Source organism: Saccoglossus kowalevskii, chromosome 9 (genome assembly GCF_978046115.1).
Source record: "Saccoglossus kowalevskii chromosome 9, keSacKowa6.1, whole genome shotgun sequence".
In the NCBI taxonomy this organism is placed as follows: Eukaryota; Metazoa; Hemichordata; class Enteropneusta; family Harrimaniidae; genus Saccoglossus; species Saccoglossus kowalevskii.
The window spans coordinates 14,147,769-14,169,424 of NC_140649.1; the positions used below are offsets into that span (position 1 = coordinate 14,147,769).

Genomic DNA, 21,656 nt, shown 5'->3' on the forward strand with positions numbered 1-21,656 from the left:
TCTGTATATATTGATACATTTTACATAAATTCAACCCTCTTTCATAAATTCCAATAACAATATATCAAGGTATTTAAAATAAGAAAGGGAGACATGTGATATGTAATGATTTATTGAACCTGTGTAACAATTATATATATCCGCAATATGTATTAATTTGTACGAGAATTAATTTTATATAATATTTCTACTTTTCTTTCATTTCATGTATATTTGACAATAGCTGGAAAATTAACTTTCATTATATGGCAAAAAGTTCATTGATTATTTGTCTTATTCAGTAATAAAATCAACGCATTTGTTTCCAGTATTTGGAATTTGTATTTGGAGAAACATAAAGGCCGCCACGTACTGACCGACTATACACACTCTGACCATCGTCACTCGTCGTAACACGCCCAGTCATGGCGACTTGAATTGAAGTATATGTTGTACACTTTTTCACGACTGCACATGCACTGTTTTAAGTTGAGATGGCGTCAGATTATGTTCGGATTTAAAGACGTATTAAACATCTTGAGCTGCAGATGTGATGAGATGTGACCCTTATGATTGCGTATCTGCTGTCAGTTGTTTGTATCATGTCTGTATTTCTTCAATCATAGATAAATGAGACTTAACGTGGCGTAGAAAGTAAATGACAGCAAGACGAGTCCCAAAAAACGTGAGTGAGGAATGGTAATCATCACTAGTTGGTATTTTTGAACCATTTTTCTCATGCAGTATTTAAAAAAAATCAATGGTTGAATTATAAAAAAAAAATAAAATACACTTACTATTAGTCTCAACAATCAATTATCTTAAATTGACAGTTATTTTACCTCTACCGGTATGTTAACGTGAACTAATAGCTACTTTAGGGCCGAAAGTCTCTCCAAATGCGGCCTCTAATTCCCGCTAACGTACGAGCAGGAGTATGATAACGAAGTTAACATAACAAATTTTATGAGTTTTATAGGATTTTTTAGCCCCCATCGCGATTTGTGTTTTGTCGCATATATTAATATGTAACCTTTTGTGTATAGAAGGACAATGGCCTGAGCGAAAAGGTTGAACGGACAGTAAGAGAAGTGGGACTGTGAATCTGGGCTCATTCGCTAGAGTGAGAAAACGCCCACACAGACGCCAATATGAAATTCGGAGCAACTATGTTGCTGCTCAAAAAAAAACCTATTTTGAAAATATTTACAAATAAGAATTCACTTCGGAAATGTTATTGAAAAATGTTTTGAAATAGGTTCGAATAGATTTATATTCTATTTCTACGGGCTCTGCGCTGTAGATGAGATGCTGTAGAACACCGGCCGAGGAGTTGGTGAAAACAGCAAAGACGAGATGAAAATACCCGGATGTTGGCCACAGAGAATACTAATAAATACCAAAAGCATTGGTAATACGACGTGTTATCATGCATATATTGTCTCACTGACAAATATTTATCACTCAGACTTTACGTTATCGGGTGAAGGTGCGTAGTTATGCTAGAAAATCGACGTCCCTTGACACATATTGAAAATAAACAATGCGAACTGCAACTGACACGGCGATCATATCGGCTTTCGCTTTGTAAATTGCTTAGTACTATCTACGCTTTGTAACATATTCTGTAGGTTTGACTCACAAACCCATCCGAGAATGGTAATAATAACATTATATACATAGATAACTATATATCGTTATAGCTATAGTTATAGTTATTATCTACTACGCATTTTCACATCAGGATTGTATTTTCAACATGATATAACGTACTTCAGTATAAATAAAGATAACATTGATACTATTCATCATATTAGTGCAATAGACGTGATTAAAAAGTTAAGTCTTACTAGTTTAGTTGGAGTTAGTATACTTTGATATTCTTGTAGAATCATGTCCAGTTTCAATAACAATCTATGAGTGTATGCAATGATAATTTGGGAAATAAACTGTAATTGTATTCGTATACATGAGGTGTAGTTAGACTTGCTTGCAGTCTGTTCTGATTCCGATGAAAAATTCTTGAAAAATAAATATAAATTGCGTAAACGAGGGTGAACGCGAAAGTCATTGGTACTTCGCGGTCACATGACTTTCGCGTTCACCTCTCGTTTACGCAATTTATATTTATTTTTCAAATATTTTTCATCGGAATCACAACAGCCTGCAAGCAAGTCTAAAGGTGTAGTATGAAATGTGTCGCTTTTTGTCAGTAAATATTGGCTAGTTTTGTTCTATAGCACCGCCCTCGTGCGTTATGTTATAAACGATATCCAATCAATGACATGTACTATCGTATTTATTAAACGAGTGTAGTCATTTACATGTGTACCGTGCCTATTTATCACGTGGATGCATTTCCATTTGTTTCGCCAGCAGAAACTAGCATTGGTCTGTATGTGCCCGCGTTACGAATCTTAGCGCGTTCACTTCATTTGCATGCAGCGCGTTCTATTCATTTACATACAGTGCCTTCTATTTCGTTGCTTACAGCAACAACGTTCTTCAAATGTACGTTGGGAAGTTTTCGCCTGCTGTAGAACTCAAACAATTTCTCTATTTCCTGGTGGATTATGCGTGTTCCCTTGTTGGATTGTCATGTGTTGTCAGTGCGCCCTCACAAAGATGTAACAAATGTCCGAACACAAACTATGACACTGTAATTCCATAAACCATTGAGGAACGATACACTTAATATACATAGATATGATAGACAAATAAGCACTGTTTTCACTTCATGTAATCAAGTTATTGTTTACAGATTACTATAAATCTTAGTCATCGTGGCTAGAAACTCCCACACTGGCACAATAGATGAAATATTTCACTTAATACATGAAATGCCATCAATATCATCACATATATATTGACATGAACGACTCACGTGTATACAGCTGTGACTTCAAAATGTTGTCAAAAATTCATAAGAAATTATGGTTCAATATGCCTTACTCACCATAATATGTGAAATTCCGACAATCAACACAACTTAAACATCGCTAGGTAATCACTTGACTGCTTTAGGTAGGCAAATATGCGCAAACACTGCAAAGCTTTGGGCACTTATTCACTGTGATCCGCCCTAACTTTCTGTTTTTGACTTCTATAAATAGCCGCATTTCTAAATATAGACTCGAGAGGGCGACATACTCCGATCTAGCTCCTTGGATTCTCAAGTCTATATACAAAACAGCTAGCAATGCATTGTTCCATCTAATTATAAGTAAAGTTATTCAATAAGGAAAATGCCCTACTAAAATTGCACTAAAACTGGTGTTCATAACAGTCAATCGGTAAGCACTAAAAATAATAGTTATTAATACCCAATAGAATTTCTATTCGTCACATTCATTTCATTATATTTTGAAGAAGAATGTTGGCAACTGTAAAAACTATATAAAGCTAGAAATTTGCAATCATATATTTATGATATAACCTCATAGTTGACCTTGATTTACATGAATCGTTTCTAGATATTGTTATTGCACATCTTTTCCGTATTTACTTTAATTTCTGATAAACAATATATATTATCTAATCGATACATAAACGATGTAGTTAGTCCCTATTTCTAAATGTAGCAATATCTGCCTTAATATGCTTACTGCAAAGCACACTGGGTTTAATATGAATCTATAAATAAAAATTGAACCAGCATTTAGAAACAACCTCATGTGCAAACAGTCGAGGAGTATCGGCTTAAAAGAATGCGTTTTCATTGTTGTTTGTGAGAATTTTTTTTTTCTTAACTATCGATTTTGGGCACGCACTCAGTGGATGAGAGTGAATTGGATATAGGTGGCGCTTCAGTGATGTAAATAGGTGCAAGGGACGCCATTCAAGTTGTAGTTATGAACTGTGGTCGTCAATGAATAAAAACTATTGTTTGTTGTTATATAGGCGTTTACTATACTCTAAATGACAAACGATAATAAAGTCAAGTACAGTTGTTTGAACAACATTGCTTACACTTACCCACGTCATTTTGATTACCGCCAGAGCCTTGTATTAATCCGAGCCCCGGTAATTACGAGTGTATGCCAATTACAACCTAAGAAAGTATCATGGGAGTATATTTTCAACACATGCATATGTGAAACGGTGGAGTATCGACAGTAGAACTGTTGTTGAAATAAACCGAATACAAATATATGATTGCGCTCGCCACGTATGCTAATTTCGTTAACGGTGCCATGTTCTATTTCACGCGACCGCCTTGCGTACGCTTTACGGTGATTCATTTGTTCAATTTCTTCGGAATATTTTTTTTTAAATTTCCTGCGATTTTTTTCGAGGAACTGAATAATAATAATTCCGAAAATATAACTCCGGAGTCGGAAGAAAACATTCAGGCAACACGTACAATGAAAAACCCTCGTCAGTATGTGAAGTAGGGCTGTGATGATATGAGTTTTGCATGTGATAATTAGCTATATCATTCCCTGTCAGCCATGTAAGAGCTCTGTGTCAGAGATTAGTTCAATATACAAACCTCAAGAAGCCTCAACTATAATAGTTATTAAACGTATAAATAACAAACCATTTATATTGTCTCCGTCATAAATAAATAGAAACATAATTTTACAGTACGTCAATAGAACGATGACGCTCGAAAATGAATCGATCATAACAATCGACGTCTGTACCCGGGATAGGTCACTCTGATTCATCTCTGTCGTTGTATGGGGAAGCATTGACGTATAGTCTGTCTGCGTAATCTGCTAGAAGTAACAAAATAAGTTTATGAAACGTTGCATTGTCAAGCCAGCCCTGGGAATTACGGTGCAAAATGACAACTTACCCTTGACCCTTAGAAAAAAAATGTGAATGCGTTGCTACTGCCTCTTTCGAACTTTCTGCTTTATGTGGTTTCATTTAAATGTCACAGCTATTGCCGCAATAAAACACTAAATTACATTTGTTTATTTTAAGTTAAAGTGCATAGATATGTTCGGTATGGGTGATTTGGTTACAATATATTTTAGCAATACGCATATACACATATATAACATTCGCGAGGTTGTTAGTAGAGCCACGACTATACGCGATTTAGGTGTTTTATTAACGAGTTAACTGTATTTTAGAGATCATATAAACACTTGTGTAAACAAAGTGTTTAAAATGTTAGCTTTTCTAAAGCACACGTGCAAATCTTTTGATCCATCCGTCCATCTTATTAAAACTTTGTGTTCAACGTTAGTGAAGAGAAACCTTGAGTATTGTTCTCAGGTGTGGTATCCTTCACAAACATTTCTTGTAAATAAAATTAAACGAGTTCAAAAGAAATTTATCAATTTTGTATGTACAAGGTAGAATATATATTATATTCTTCAACAGAGAGTGTATCCCATTATTAAGCAAGCCTGTAATTTGTTTTTTTTGCCTGTTGTCTTAATAAAATAACAAAAATAACTACAAGGACGTGGCCGAATCGAAAAAAGGGTTGTAAAACTTAAGCTCTAATTATCATACATTTGTGTACATTTGAAAAATAAAAAGTAACGAAAATGCACATCATAACAAACGAAAAAATACGAAATGCGCCGTATTCAACACCCCACCATAACTTTAAAATATCCACCCTAGCTGAAAACGCGAATACCAGTAATAGTTGCTCTCAAATATAATTGATCAAATCAGTAAATATTCACAACAAATACATATGTGTTCCTAATGTTTTAAAATCAGTACGTTCATCGCTGAAAATCATTGTACAAATATCCTCCCATCCAAACCACCACACATCGACACATGGATGACTTGAAAAAAAGGTATCAGAATGTCTGTGATGCAAGTTATTATAAAGTGAAGACGGTCTTATTTTGGTGAAAAACTTCCAAGACAAATTGGTGCCATGCCTAGTAAATATTGTTGTTTTTAGAATCCATTATATTAAGTTACTATAATCTAGAACAGTAACAAAAAGAACGCATATAATATTTTAAAAGCACCATTTGGAGCAAATTATTTAAAGCCACAAAGACGCAACAACCAAGCAAAAAATCACTCATCTCAACAATTGTAACCATGGTTAAATCACCAAAGAAGGCAGCAAAATTATGCTATCGCCATTCAAACATATTCTAGCAGAACTCACAAGCATCTAATCTCGTTACTACAACTGTTTTCTGTACTCACTCGAATGAATGTAAAACACGCATAGCAAATAAGTACTCGGTAAACCACCCACCGTGTATGAATACTAGTAACGAACTGCTAAGTGGGGGCGCTATTTACACATAAAGAGTATTCTTCAAAAATATATTCATCTATGTCTATATCATAATAAACTGTGCTTGAAACCATTTTGATTTGTCGAATTGTCGAATGACTTCCGTACAGCAGACAATTAATGAATCTAGAGTTGAAAAGGTTCAAAAATGATACAACTACGGTACTAAAACATTGACATTACACAATACACAAAAATGCAAATTATATATGTATATTTTTTTTGAAGATGGAAGATTTTGAAAATAGCGAAGACCAACACGGTGAGTATATGATGCACGCCGGCTTTTAATATAAATGTGTTGAAATTGATTCTGGAATCTACCAGTTTCAGATGTTACCAGAAAAGCAATCAGTCCAATACTGAAGATAACCATTCACTGCAAATATGTTATAGTTTTTTTTTAAATGCCAATCCAGACAAAGCTATATCCTTGCAGTCACTACAAAAGGATTGTAGTGTGTGCTTGGCTTACTGATTTAATATAAGCAAATTTGTTGTCTGTTTTTTTCAACGGGGAGATGTAAAACTTGTGTTTTGCTCTATAAAATGCTACTCAAACAACCCCTTTCTCTGATTTTAGCGTTATAATTGCCCACCAACACTACAGCAGTTTATGGCAGTCGTTGGCGTTGCATCTGTACTAGGATCGATTGAGCAATTGGGGGTAATATTTGGCAGCAAAGTCAATTCAATTGATTTAGCCGGTACGTGTACAAAATAATTAAAAGCAAAAACGTAAGAGGTCAGGTAGTCACTTATATATGCCAGAGGGTATTAGGGTTTCATTTTTAAGCTAACCACGGCTAGATATGGTATACATATTACTGCGATAATGTTAACAATGTTATGTTTAAACGTTAGGTTTGCCGTGCTGCTGCAATTATTTAATATTTTATTGAATTTTTTCTACAGGTTTCAATTCTACGGTTACTACCGCAACAGTGAATATCTCTACGATCTTCCACTACGCATAATACTGGTACAACTCCATTATGAACAAGTCAGAGTTTCCCTGAAACAACACTGTTCATTACTACCTTGCATACAATGACATATATACCTCTATCGGATATGCCACTGTCTAGTGCTGGTTTGACAAGTGCCACAGCTACGATTCCAACAATTGATTTTACTGCTGCAGAAGCAACAATATTCCTTCACACAGTACAACACGTGCCCACATACCAACGACTATTACTCCAACGACAACGTCCGGTATAAGCTCAATGGATTCACCGTTACCAAGCAGTAGCAGCGAAATTACGCTATTAACTTTAACAACAATCCTACATAACACCCTCATTGACAGTCCTGCTTTGCCCTCAACTAGAATATCTAGTCCGACGCATACTTACGAGTGAACAACCGTTACAGCAACCCCATCAACCCGTATAGGACACACCACAGAATGCACAAAGTACAAAGCTGTTCTCAACTGTGTGTCAAATGATAACCTAATATACAAACGTTCCTCTGTCAACACCTCTACGAATTACTTTATCCGAAACACCGTTGAAAAGTGCTTGTACTCCAGAAATGACATCTCATAGGAGTGTATATACGATCAATGAAATGACACCGAGCATTACACAGAGTATTACAGAAAGGTATGTGGACCTGCAGCCGTATTTGTCAATCTTGACCGATAGATCCAACTGACCGCCGAGTCCTCGTTGAGAGTGAGTACCTACGACACGTGTTTGTGTCCCTCAAATAGTGTACCGTTTTATTCGGTAATCGCGTTTATTGATCTGTGTAACCATGGTTTTGGGAACTGTCGAAGCTATGGTGGAAGTGAATCACAAAAGGGTCAACATCAACGTGAAATTTGGCCGCCATTTGGCACACTCTGTCTAGAAAAAAAAACTGCATTAAGAAGTATATTATTAAGTAAATCAATTTTTCATCACATAATACTACACAAGTGGCCGATGGTCAACAGAGATGTTGGCTTTTTCTACATTGGTATCTTCTAGAGCATTCAGCGGGACCCAGAAACTCACAACTGAAAGTCTTAGTGTGGATGCATCTACAACAGCAACAATAGCATCAAAAAGTACTCTCTCCGAAACAACATCACAAAGTACTGATGTTCCAGAAGTGACATCTCAAAAAACTAATCAAATGAAGCCGAGCACATTTAAAACTTTGTTTTCAACATATTTCCACACAACTGATCGTCAAACAACAACCAAGTTGTTGACTTTATCTACAAGGACATCCACTGGCGCTTTCACTGACACCCAGACACCCACAACTGAAATACAGATGTGTCAGCACTAGGGACAGCGTCTGCAGAGTGTTCGGCGATTGAGCTGAATAACACGATGCCGGGTATGTAATTTCATATTTAGTTAAATTAAGCATTTGGTATGATAATTAAACAAGGATTCGAAAAGTTGGTATATAAGTAAACGTAGATAAACTAAAGATAGGATGTTTATTTAATATATATATAAATATATATATTCGACTTAACAACACGGGCGAAGTAAGTTCCTCGACTGTTTTGCAGTCGGTAAGCAGATATGGCAGTAGGATACGTACATTTACTTACCTGGTATAAACGATACTTTTTTTATTACAGGAACATTCGTATGTGGTTCTCGTTCGGCCAGCATTGATTCAGTGATTTTGTTGTATTATATTGTCCTTTGAACACACAATATATAAAGAATGGCATGTAAATTCTAATTCAAAATTTCATTTCAAAATTATATAAGTAAGAAATTGCCTCAACTGATTTATGCACATGCTTCTTACACGTATTATTCGTAATGGATAACATCTCTGCAATGAATTCGAAAAAAAAAACATTCTGAAATCTGAAATACGGTATTTTTCTAACTTAATATACATCACTTACTTCATATTTGTTTAAGTGAAACTTTAATCCTTTCAAGTGAAAATAGAATTTCAAGAATACTAATGCTGACAGAAAATGTGTAACATGTAAGTCGTAAAATGTGGTTGTCAATGAGAAACATGGATTTGAATATAACTTTCAACGAACACTGGTCTCATTCTTAAATAGATCAGAGAAACGAATAAATATGTACTTGTGACGCTAAAGAACGCTATCCAAAACTACATGTAGTACAGAATAATTACAATTAATGTAAGTAAGCTTTCTTAAAAAAATATCAAATGCTAATTCCGAAAGTGTCTTTTAATTCAGTTTTTTGTCACTTCTGATAGATTGCATAATTATGTATCATATGTTTTGTTTTGCTCAATCATTGTGTCATCATTCAGGTACTGATTCCAGTTGTTACCATGGTAGTATTTTAAGGGGAACTCATAAGACGATATTAGCCAGATAGATATTGACAACCCGTGTGAACAAACTTTACTTGGTGTTTCAAGTGCCAATCAAAAAAAGAAAGTAGTATACGCCAACATTTCATATTTTTATTATAATATCAATTGTAAAAAATATTTAGGTTAGAATCCATGAACAATAAAACCCACGACTACCACACAACTATCTACGCATAATGGCTCAACCCCCTTAAAAAGATTCTCATCGATTACTTTGCAATACACGAGTCTCATCTAAATGAACTAGGTATCACAACATCCCCTGGAGGTCCTTTTATTACTTGAAAAGATGCATTAAATTGATATTTTATAATATGTTTATGTACTTCATTGGATATTTACCAACCAAATTAAACATATTAGGCTGAATTGAGGATTTAGTTGAAAAAAGGATAGATTCACATACAATACATTCAAAACTTGCGTGCAGCATAGTAATGTACAAAGAGATTAGATGACATATCTAACAAAATCAGAATAGAAATCACAATAATCAGTCATATTTTTCGTAATGAATGGAATAAAGACACTGTATCACATTGTTGAAATTTATGTCGTAATAATGGCTCTATAATATTATACAAAAAAATTTACCTATAATAAATTATATTCTAATGATTTGGATATATTAGTAGATACAATGATATCAATAAATCTTATTGCCTCATACCTTTTCAGAGGTTGCATAGAATAGATAAAAATAATACTAACAAATTATGTCATTTTCTGTAATCAAGAAATACGTTCAACATAATTCGTATTGTTGTCTTTACGTGGTGGAGTACGGCGGGGGTGCATGTGGATACGTCGTCATGGCAATGTTTTGTTGACCTTCATACACAACACTGTAATCTGCTTCTGGTCTTGTGATGGTTACTGGAGATATACGAAGGGTGCTTTCTTCTTTTTTCTTTTGAGTGCAACTATAGTACACAACATATATAATCGCTGCAACAATCCCAATTAAGGCAAATACAACGAGCAGGATAAGCCAGCCACGTATTTCTGTTGGCACAAATATGAAATGACAATATCTAAAATGGACTCTAGTTACCTTTTACTCGTACGTAAGTTAATATATATATTTCACGTACACCTTTATTTTAACAACTTGGAATATTACGTCACTTCCGTCACTTCGTATGCATTGAATATGTCTGCAATGGTTGGTGTCCTACGTATTGTCCACTACTTCCTGTTTTGGACATAAAAAACTGCATGATACATTAATAATAAATACTGACCTGAGCAGTCGTCTTCGTCGTAAGCGTTATTGCAGTTATTTTTATCGTCGCAAACTAAGGAGTCGTCAATACAGCGATCATTTCCTGAACACTTGAACTCGTACGTGTCGTTGCATGCTAAATCGTAATCTAAAATTAATTGATAATTTGTATTACATAGATTCGCATGAATAACAATATAATATAATTAACAATAATACAGCTAATAACAGAATTCAAAGCTGCTAAAGTCGTCCTTACTACGTCGTTCTTTACTTACCATAATGAAAGGCTGTGAAGACTAAACTAAACCCCCTATCTACGCGGGAATCATCTGTCACCATCCGAATGTATATAAAATTTCCAGATGAATAGATGTCCCGGGGTTCCCAGTTGGCGCAAATCGTATTCAACAGTGTGCCATTAGTGTCACATATCTCTATGTAGTCATAACAACCCCGATTAAAAAGGTCAACCCACGAAAACTGTAATCATAAAATTAATACACTATTAGCTGCATACAGGTAACTTGGTTATTAGAGTAGTGTTCAAACATATTGCTTCGCACGTGTAAATGCAAAGTGTACCCATTCACGTTCAAGAAGCACTGCCAAAACTTGTTTGTGTTTTTGTTATTGCTTTACTATATAAACAGCTGGCAAATTGTTTATAGATTTCAAGAGTTCTTAGTTATAGCGCTCTCATTCTGTTCGTGGTTTATAATAGCAATGCGGTAATGCTTGTCATTTCGATTTTTGAAATTTTGATAGATAGTTCTAGAGTCCAAATATCAAAGAGTGATTCACAACCATGCTGACACACAATCATCTTAGTACTTTTTACATACTCAATGTCGTAAAAATGCTGTGACAATCAGGTAATCAGTGAACTGGGTTTAATTTGCAAACATATACACCAAGGTTTTATACTTACATCTATAGTTACTATCTGATAATCGTACGGTGCCTGTATGGTCACAAGGCAATCCATGTTGTTGTCATAGTTTTTAGTGGATTGGGAGTACATTCGGTCGCCATGGACCCTGATAGTTTCTCCACAATGGTCGTCCAAGTACACTTTTTGAGAAAACAAATGATGAATTAATTATTATTAGTGGGCTACAACCCAATCAACAATACGTGTAACTAAGGCAGAATATACAGCTGAAATGTCGCATAAGGAAATTCGAAATTAGTCTAAAAAATATTCGTAACTACTGACGTTATATATATATATATATATATATATATATATATATATATATATATATATATATATATATATATATATATATATATATATCAACACTTTGCAAGTCGTACCATGTCGACTAATAGTATCCTAAACTCAATCTCTGTCTGATACATTTCCGAATGTTAATTTCAAGAGCCGCACATACTAGTAGTTATACCATTACATGTATGCTAATGAAGTAATTAGTTCTTGTCAATCTGGTTTCATTCTGATGCACACATCTGGTAAGCAACAGTCTTCATGAATTCACTGATAGATAAGATCAAGCCCTCCCCCCAAATGGCTGGTGTAGTTTCCATGATTCGTTTTTGTACATTCGATACATTGAGCCACATATTGTTTCATGTATTGTTCGAACGTCGGAACGTTTTTGATTTTTTGTTTAATATATATTCGAAAAAGCAAACTGATCCTATTTGTTTTACTAAATGCAGTTCTGCTGGCATATCTCGGGCATGCTTCGACCAGTTACACTCAAACATCGTATTGCACATGCATTTCATTGGAGCTTCGATTCAAGTTGAATGGCGGCCGGTTTGATATTAAAAATGCACAAAAATCGAACATTTTTGAACCTTTGTGGACATAGATTTCGGTCATAAGTGAACAGTTACACACTTTGAGTATTCAAAATGGCCGTGTGACGAAACATTTTTTCTACCGAATGTTGTTTTTCAGAGTCGTGTTCTCTGACATCACTTGGTTAATTGTAATCAAACTGTACATGGATATTAACATGCACTTGGTTTCAGTTGTAATTAAAAATAAATAATTTTGACCCATTTCAGTTGTGTTTGAACAATTAGGATCCATATCTAGACACACATTTTATTATAGATCCCCGTGTGTTTGTTATGATATTTTCAGTCACTTATTATTATTGTAATCTTTTGGATAGCGGGAGTCAATATTAGGTATGTTTAATTTATGTTAATGATTTATCAACTTGTCTCAAGGAGGATGCACCTAACACGTAGTTGGTGACACAGCTATTTACACAAGCCGTGGTGACCTATTTATAGTTATTCTGTGGCGACATAATAACGTAACCAATATTAGTTTTTTGGTTATAAACAAATGTCTCAGTTAAAATATAGCCAAGGCAAATATACTATTTATTGCGTCAAAGCAAGCAGCTAGATCGAATATCGTTCACTAAAATGGAAATTAGAATTGATATTTCGGAAAATGTTCTGGTTACAATGTTTTAATTATTTAGGTAATCAAATATCTCAACGTATTTGTCATTACATCCATATAAATGCCGCGCCACGCCAAGATTATGTTATATAACTCGTTTGTGAAATCAACGTTTGAATTTTGCAATATTATATAAAGCATTTGCCCCAAGTATTGTATCAACAGATTGCTGAACGTCATTTTCCCGTACTTGTTGCCATCACTGTATTATCATTGTAATATATGATGGCACATATGTACACACAGCCATCCGGGGATCATATGGTTTACATAGCAAAACAAAAATGTTAAAAACGCATTTTGTCAGCTCCCAGTTGTCGAAAAAGTATTAGAATGAAAATTGCATTTGTTCACGGGCATCTGTAAATCAAGGTAAAAGCCTACGCATAATCTTTGCGAAAAATGGTGATAAATCACCACCGACATTTTTATTTGTTGGGGGGGGGTAAATTATGAAGTGTGGATATATTGTTTCCTGGCAACAGTAAACAACATTATGCCATGTTGCAGGTTACAGTCCTATATTTTCAGAATATAATTATTCCAAAACATCGTCTGTTTATTTTCAACAAAGAGCAGACAGTAAGATTAATGAAATTTATGTTTTGCAGACGCGATAGGTTGAAACGTGAAAGGTTTGAGAGGTCGGTCATAAGTATCTCATTTTTGGGTGTTGACAATTTGAAAATTAAAAAATGGCCGCCATTCAACAATGTATATAGCCATCGTTTTCCCAGACACTTGGCCGATGACAACAAACTTGTTTTGAAGTTAACATCTTTAATATATTGGATATAAAAACAAAACAATTTCAAAATAGATAAATTTTGGGTATTTAATTAATGAATAGGCTTCTATCTAATTGGCGAACTTGGCAAAGCACCGATATGATTTGACTCCATTAGCGCATGCGCATTTGTTCATTTCACAGTCATACGGTTGATTGTAATTTACTGCTGTAGTTTACATACATATCTATATTAGCGTCTGGTTACATGATAATCGACATAGGGTTAAAAAAGGTTACAGAAAAACATTGAATCAGTCTCACAGAGAAGTCGTTGGCAATTCAAATTAGACATACAATTATGGGCACATTAAGCGTGAAATTCATTAAAATAACTGAAGCAAGCAATATGGGAGGGTGGGACTAGTTGTGTTATTGTTCTTGGTGCTATGCGGGTAAAATTTCCCACAAATTCTCCGTTTGGTGTTAGCACCAATGCAAATAACATTCTTCGCAAACATTGATAAGAGATACAAGCCAGCAATGTTTACTTCTCAACGTCCCAGGAGCATACACAAACAACAATGACTCATAATCATCTTGTAGAGTTCAACTTCGGTCGTTTTCTGTGCCTGGTACGCTCCTACCATAAAATAATTGTTTTTATTAATATGTGGTTGTATACTCACATGTCGCTTCTCCAGTTGAACCAAGAGCTGCTACAAGTAATACTGTTCCCAGGTATGCACAGTTTAAAGTCATATTTTAGATTTATCCTACTTCACTATCGCGAATCTATTGAAAACTTCCACGTGTAATAATTCCTTTTCGTTGAACGCTAACAAACAAGTTCGTATAGATGACAGACTGACAATTATACGTATTTTAACGGTTTGTACGATCCGTTTTCATCGATAATAATTTACATCTGTTGCGTGGTATCGAATAGGACCGTTTCGATGACACCTTATGAGTGGTACGTATCGTATATTTGCGAACACTCGTCACGATCGTTACGGGCCCAACTAAATATTAACTTGACGTAGGGTAAACAAACATGGCGTGACGTATACCAATCTCTGAGTCAATAGAGATCACCGCTATACGACTACAAAGTCACAGGTTTGTCGGTTTTGAATAATAAGTTTGTTTAGAAAATGAAGTTTGTTAACCACATCCATCCTGAACATATTTTATCAATACGGTTTACGTCGGCGATCCGAACACGTGTTGAGTGTTTATTCGTACGCTTGTAGTTTGAGCTGTTTTATTTGTTTACTTACGTATTATACGTTTCAATAATGCGATAACTCGGTCAGACGTTCTAAGTTGCTAATGACCGATTGGCTGAGGTCTACGCACGGAAGCAGAATATACGTGATGCTGTCCTCACGTGCCGAGTTGATACATTACTGATGCCTGTGCCAAATTACAGTTCAATACAATGGAGACTGATGTCTCTCCTGGCTTTTTTTGTGGTAATTGCAAGTTTAGGCGAAATCCGATCATTTAATACCATTTCTTTTTAAGGCAGGACAGACTGAAATTTCATTTAAACTGCACACAACGTTGTATCTGGGTATCGAACCAACAATTCCTAATGCGAATTAAATACAATAACCAATTTACACACAGTTGGGTATTCGTTAACTTTATATTGATTATAAAATAGTAAAATAATGTAGCATATTTATATAATGTCACCTGTGACCAGGACTGGACCATGGAATCGCGAACAAGCTTAAGGGGGCCAATTAGTCGATTTGATTTCTTACTCACGATCTCATGATCACTTCTGGCATCTACTGATAAAGGTGGCACGATGGGTGATAGTGACTGGATTTGTATGTGAGCATGGATTTGGTTGAACTAAATTTAAATGACTTATGGGAGCTAAGGCGTATGTTTAGAATTATTAGAAATGTTAGGCTTATTGTACTACATTGGGAATTGCAGAGACCATAGTCCCAAATAATCACATGCAAATATATATATGTATGTATTTGGGTTGTATTATACACACAAGACTTTCAATCGGAAATGTGTTTAAACTGGAATAAGTATTCTATGTATCTAAACTAACATTTTGTATAACAATGAAATTCACATTACATTATTATTTTCCTAAACATGATTTAAGTTTAATTTTTGATTTTTTTACAAAGTTGATTTCAATAGATTCAACTCGTTTCATTCATTCTATTGATCAGTGTGGTCATCGTGTATGCATATAATAGGAAATGTAAAATAAACAAATAATTACTACATTTTGTGCAAAATCATTGGTTAATATACACCAATTTATAAATGTACTTTTTGTATTTTCGTCTTTCTTTAGCGTGCCTGTTACACAGTGTGACAGGATACATACCAAACCAAAGTGATGTTACCATGGCAACGGTTGAACCGCATGACATATTACAGTTTTGACACAAAACACATCAGCCGTGCCAACTAAGCGTCTCAGCGCATTATATCCAATACAACAGCATACTGGACGGCCATTCCCTGGAAGTGCGCTGCGGTCAGTTTATCAACTGCAATTATTTAAAGATTTAAAAACTTTTCAATGTATTTATAGAGACACATTGGCAACTTATTACTAGATTTATGAGCAGTCTTTGTGTATCTTAACAGTAAATAGACGAGCAGTAGGTGACAGTTGAATGGAGAAAATTAATCTATTACGTTGCGTTGCAACTGTAAGGTCTGAAGAATTAGAAACGGCGAATCATCAAATACGATTTAAAATGATTTGTCTGGTGTAATTTTAGGAGAGAACTAGATGATGAGAATATATTTTGATCAGACGTTTTGGGACATAAAACACACGAGTCTTAGCGAGTGTGTATAATGGGTGTATAATGAGTCAAAATCAAGTTATATTTTGTTCATACTCTTCATAAATTATTCTGACAGTTCATTAAATGAACAAATCTGAAAAATTCAGGAGGTAGTAACTGCTGGAGTATCCTAATTTGGTGGAGATATCACACATAATCTTTAGGTTAAAGATCAAATTTCTGGCACGATTTCTTTAGAATACAAGTTTTCAGCAAAAAATCTACTGCCAGGAAGATGCAAGTATGGTAACGTTGTCATGTCTTGATATATTTTACAACACAAAATACATTTTACGACCTTTTTAAGAACAATAGTTTGGCAATAGATGTGAGTTTTGTCTCTAGTCCGATGGTGAAATTGACAACTTTTGTAACGTTCCAGTAAAGAGATAGGAAAACGTGACTTAAATTGCATTCTTGTGTCTGTGTGTCTACATTCATTTATTTTACATATGCTCGTGTAATGGACATCAGGGAGTTGTATATGTCATCACAAAGTAAAGAGTCATGTCAAAGGCTCGATTGCGTTTTCTAAAGATGGTTGTTGATTGTACACTTACTGAAGTTCCGGAGTTCACCACAGAGCTTCAATTGCCTTTACACTGACAATCTTGTACTTTATACACAACTGTCAGATTCTATGTTAACGAATACATATATATAATTATTTACTCTGATTGGAACTAAAATTCCCTTTGCTAACTCACTTCTGTGTGTTTTCAGTTACACAGTTTTACCAACGACCAGTGCTCTGTGACCACTTACTACAAAACATTGAATTTAAATGGCTTGACAGGACATCACAGCATCCTATGACACGCAGTTGTTCCAGTAAGCGCCCTCTTTAGTTGGCAGCGTAGTGTTCAACAATACCTATTACGGTGCACGCGCCTTGGATTCGGGTAATTTGCAAGATGGGTTTGGAACTAAAATATATCAACGATGTATAATTAAATATGGTAGTCCGTGGTGTTGTCAAATTTTTTTAGAGGACTGGAAGTACATTCGGTTGCCATGGACACTTATAGTTTTTCCACAATTTCGAGAAAACAATTGACAAATACAATATTGTGGGTGAGTAAAAACATTGTTTAATTCAACTATAAGCACCTCCATGTCCAGTAAGCATAACTGGTATAGATTACACTGTTTAATGTAAACTGATGTGTCAGCAAATTTACTTAAGAATCATTCTGTTAATTCCCACTGATTATCACTGACGTTAGTAAATCTACAAGTATTTCAATAATAGCTAAGTCGATTATTTTTTTCAATTATCTTTCAAATCATTGTGCAACTTCTATTTCTTTGTCTGGTTCTACCTCAGACACAATACTACTCATGGCGGCACTATTGTACTGTGACCAGGTGAATTTACTTGAAATTAACAAAACGTCTTCATGTTCAGATAAACTTAGAAAAGAAAAATTCACTGATAATAGCTACCAAAAATATAGACAGACGTGTCTGTGTTGTTTTTACAGGTTTCCTACGATGCTTATGCTCAGGTTGTTTATGCTAGTTTCGGAAACGCCAAAAAAGATGTAAAATTAGTCCATACAGAATGATTACATGATGCTTACCACCAATAGCGGCAGTTTTAATTCAATTGAGTAGGAAGGTAAGAATCCATTCATATGAAAATGATGTTAAATTCCCCATTTAATTTTTAACTGAGGAAATCGAGTGAAAACTAACAGTTATTTTTGTTGGTCACTTCCAAAGATGACCTCAGTCAAAATAAAAATTGTTATATGACTTATTCAAATGTTAATTGGATGCCATGTGTGCATTTTATTGAGTTAGACAAAAAATGAAAACACAAAACATTTTTGCAAACCTGCTCATACGCACTCTCAAACGCGGATGTTTTTTTATCTAGGCAATGACATTTGTTGTAGCCCAATTTCGTGAGCCATGGAACTTCTATTTTACACGTTCCAAATAAAAAATATCAGTTTGTTTTTAAATTCCCACATTTCCGAATCAGGCATAATACAATAACAACTTATTCAAACAATAATTCTCGCAATATATGTTTGTCGTATATGTTAATATCATTATTAGTGAATGTTACTATTTTACATATTTGTGTTATGGCTACCTACTTATTTTATTATGAACAAATGTCCATCAAAAGTAAAGAAATTTGTTTGTGAATTCATGCACTATTTTAACTAAAGTATCATATTTTTTTCATCTACCGTTTGAACAAAATTACCACAAAATAGTTTATTGATTGTCTATGCTAATTGCATGTTTAGTTAGACAAGTTCATATTAGCCGCTATTTCCAAGAAGCACCGTTAAACACCCAATTTAGCTAGTTAATGCACGACATTAACAATGTGAGGAAATAAAAATACAAATTCTACATATGGTGCTGAACTTGAATGCTCTCTATGGAGCGTTGAAACTCGTGTCTTAGATGATGAACGATATACTGCTAATACATCAGAATCCACTATAACAATGGTATAACAATCCATACAGACAATCAGCCAGCGTTCCATTTATACCAGAATAGCCAAGTCTTTTATTTGTGAGTGAGATTTTAAAATCACGTGGGACATTTTTTTTTTAAACAATTCTAAGGTTAAGTTGAGTGGGCTTCTTCATCACTTTGAAGAAACTGAGCTGGATAAATTTAAACTACACTCTCCTCATTGAATTATTGCACTGGTATATCATAATAAATGTCATTGGTTTATTTAAAGCCTGGGGAACTTGCACCATGGTCCTCATTCAATCGTTTCGTATATAGGGGGTGCTAACGGGTACGACGTCACGTCTTGCTGAAATCCGTACGGAAGAGCGTTATTTCCCTGCGTCTCGTTGGTCACTGGCGGAATAGTGGAATCTCCTGTCGTCTGATTGGTCGTCGACTGAACAGCGTAATCTCCTTGCGCCTGATTGGTCGTTGACTGAAGAGCGTAATCTCCCTGCGTCTGATTGGTCGTTGGCTGAAGCGCGTAATCTCCTTGAGCCTGGTTGGTCATTGGCTGAAGCGCGTAACCTCCTTGCGTCGGGCTGGTCATTGGCGGAATAGTGTAACCTCCTTGAGGCTGAAGAGCGTAAGAATCATTGGACACTGGCGGTTGGCCATGAATTACGTTGGTGTTTGCTTTGCGTTGTTTCTTCTTTTTCATATGAGAGCGCACAGCAACAATAATCACCAGGATAACAGCGATGACAGTGAACACAACAAATATAATAAGCCCTACATTTACTTCGTCTGTTGAAAAAGACAATTAAAAATTGAGTTAGTAAAGTGGGAGGCTTCGTTTACAGTGCCACGGGCGTCTCTTCCCGTCTTGTTCTATATGGATTCTATGCGACGTACTCGACGTTGATAAAACGTATTGCTTGATTACGTGTAACTCTTTCGCGGGCTGTGTGACGACTATGGCGTTCTAAACAAATTGTAAGTGTATTTATCATGCATGCATCTCCTTATCCTATTGTTATATCTGCTAACGTACAATATTAATAATTTAATATTGATAGTTTTTTCGCTGCATGTCTTGATATACATTTCTAATCTAGAATTATCAGTAAACTTTTGCGAATAATATGAGGTTATTACGAGGATACCTCAAGAGGTATCCTCGTAATAACGTTATTATTATACATTTTTTCCTTCCAAGGATACATCATGGAAATGCCGAATCAGCGAAATTCTTGTGTGTGGAGTCCGGCCAAACCCTGGAGCCAGCCATGTTTGTCTTTATTATTAAAGGATTTGTGTATTATAAAACTGTTAAATCCGTGAGCAAGTTAGCAGCATTGTTGCGCATACTAGTCTAGTGGGATTTCATGGAAATGAGCATGTTAGGGGGATTTTGGGGTAAAAGTCGGGAACCAGACTTTTTAGCATAATTCGGGTGTGCTGAATCCGACAAGCCCGGTTTCCAAGCGAAATTTTAGTTTTTTAACGGTATAATTTGCATAAACAAAATGGCCGCCAAATTTTCAATTTTCTGCCATATCTAGGTAAATGTGCAAACAATCATGACATAAAAAGAGGCCGTACCATTGTTTTCAGGTTCATTTACTTCGTCTGTTGAAAAATAAAATTAAAAATTTAGTTAGTGAAGTGGGAACCTTCGTTTACAGTGCCACGGCCGTCTCTTCCCGTCTTGTTTTATATGGATTATATGCGACGTACTCGACGTTGATAACACGTATTGCTTGATTACGTGGAACTCTTTCGTGTGACGACCATGGCGTCCTAAACAAACTGTAAGTCATGCACTCTCCTTATCCTATTGTTATATCTGATAACGTACAAATATTAATAATTTAATATTGATAGTTTTTTAGCTGCATGTCTTGTAATACATTTTTAATCTAGAATTATCAGTAAACTTTTGCGAATAATATGAGGTTATTACGAGGATACCTCAAGAGGTATCCTCGTAATAACGTTATTATTATACATGTTTTCCTTCCAAGGATACATCGTGGAAATGCCGAATCAGCGAAATTCTTTGTGTGGAGTACGGTCAAACCCTGGCGGCAGCCATGTTTGTTTTTATTATTAGAGGATCTGTGTATTATAAAAACTGTTAAATCTGTGAGCAAGTTGACAGCATTGTTGCGCATACCATGGCATTTCACGATAGCCTCAAATCCCTATTAAAATACAATGCTTCGAGGAAAAAAATTGCCACAGGCAAGAGCCACAGCGTTGGGAAGCGGCCGACAAAAACACAGTGGAGCCTGGACTCCACAGTAATAATGTGAGGAGTTAAAAAAAAGGACTAACGTGGACAGCCGTCTTCATCCGAATCGGTATTGCAATTATTGTTTCCATCACAGACCAACGAGCTGTCAATACATCGATCATTGGAACACAGAAACTTCGATGTGTCG

The 21,656-nt window shown here is 35.2% G+C and overlaps 1 protein-coding gene across 1 annotated transcript; it reads right to left on the bottom strand.

The window, feature by feature from the left end:
• Nucleotides 1-10,304: 10,304 nt before the first annotated feature.
• On the bottom strand, nt 10,305-14,701 carry LOC102806678 (uncharacterized). The gene is made up of 5 exons (XM_085503950.1): nt 14,629-14,701; nt 11,692-11,834; nt 11,039-11,243; nt 10,780-10,908; nt 10,305-10,540 (listed from the first exon to the last, which is right to left on the bottom strand). The coding sequence occupies exons 1-5, from the start codon at nt 14,699-14,701 to the stop codon at nt 10,305-10,307; spliced, it is 786 nt and encodes a 261-aa protein (XP_085360076.1).
• Nucleotides 14,702-21,656: the final 6,955 nt, after the last annotated feature.

Excerpts from the sequence above, each read along its gene's own strand:
- LOC102806678 (XM_085503950.1), bottom strand. The coding sequence starts at position 14,701 with ATGACTTTAAACTGTGCATACCTGGGAACAGTATTACTTGTAGCAGCT. Across the intron at positions 11,835-14,628 it reads TTCAACTGGAGAAGCGACAT|TGTACTTGGACGACCATTGT; the intron begins GTGAGTATACAA and ends TTTCTCAAAAAG. Across the intron at positions 10,909-11,038 it reads CTTCACAGCCTTTCATTATG|ATTACGATTTAGCATGCAAC; the intron begins GTAAGTAAAGAA and ends AATTAATTTTAG.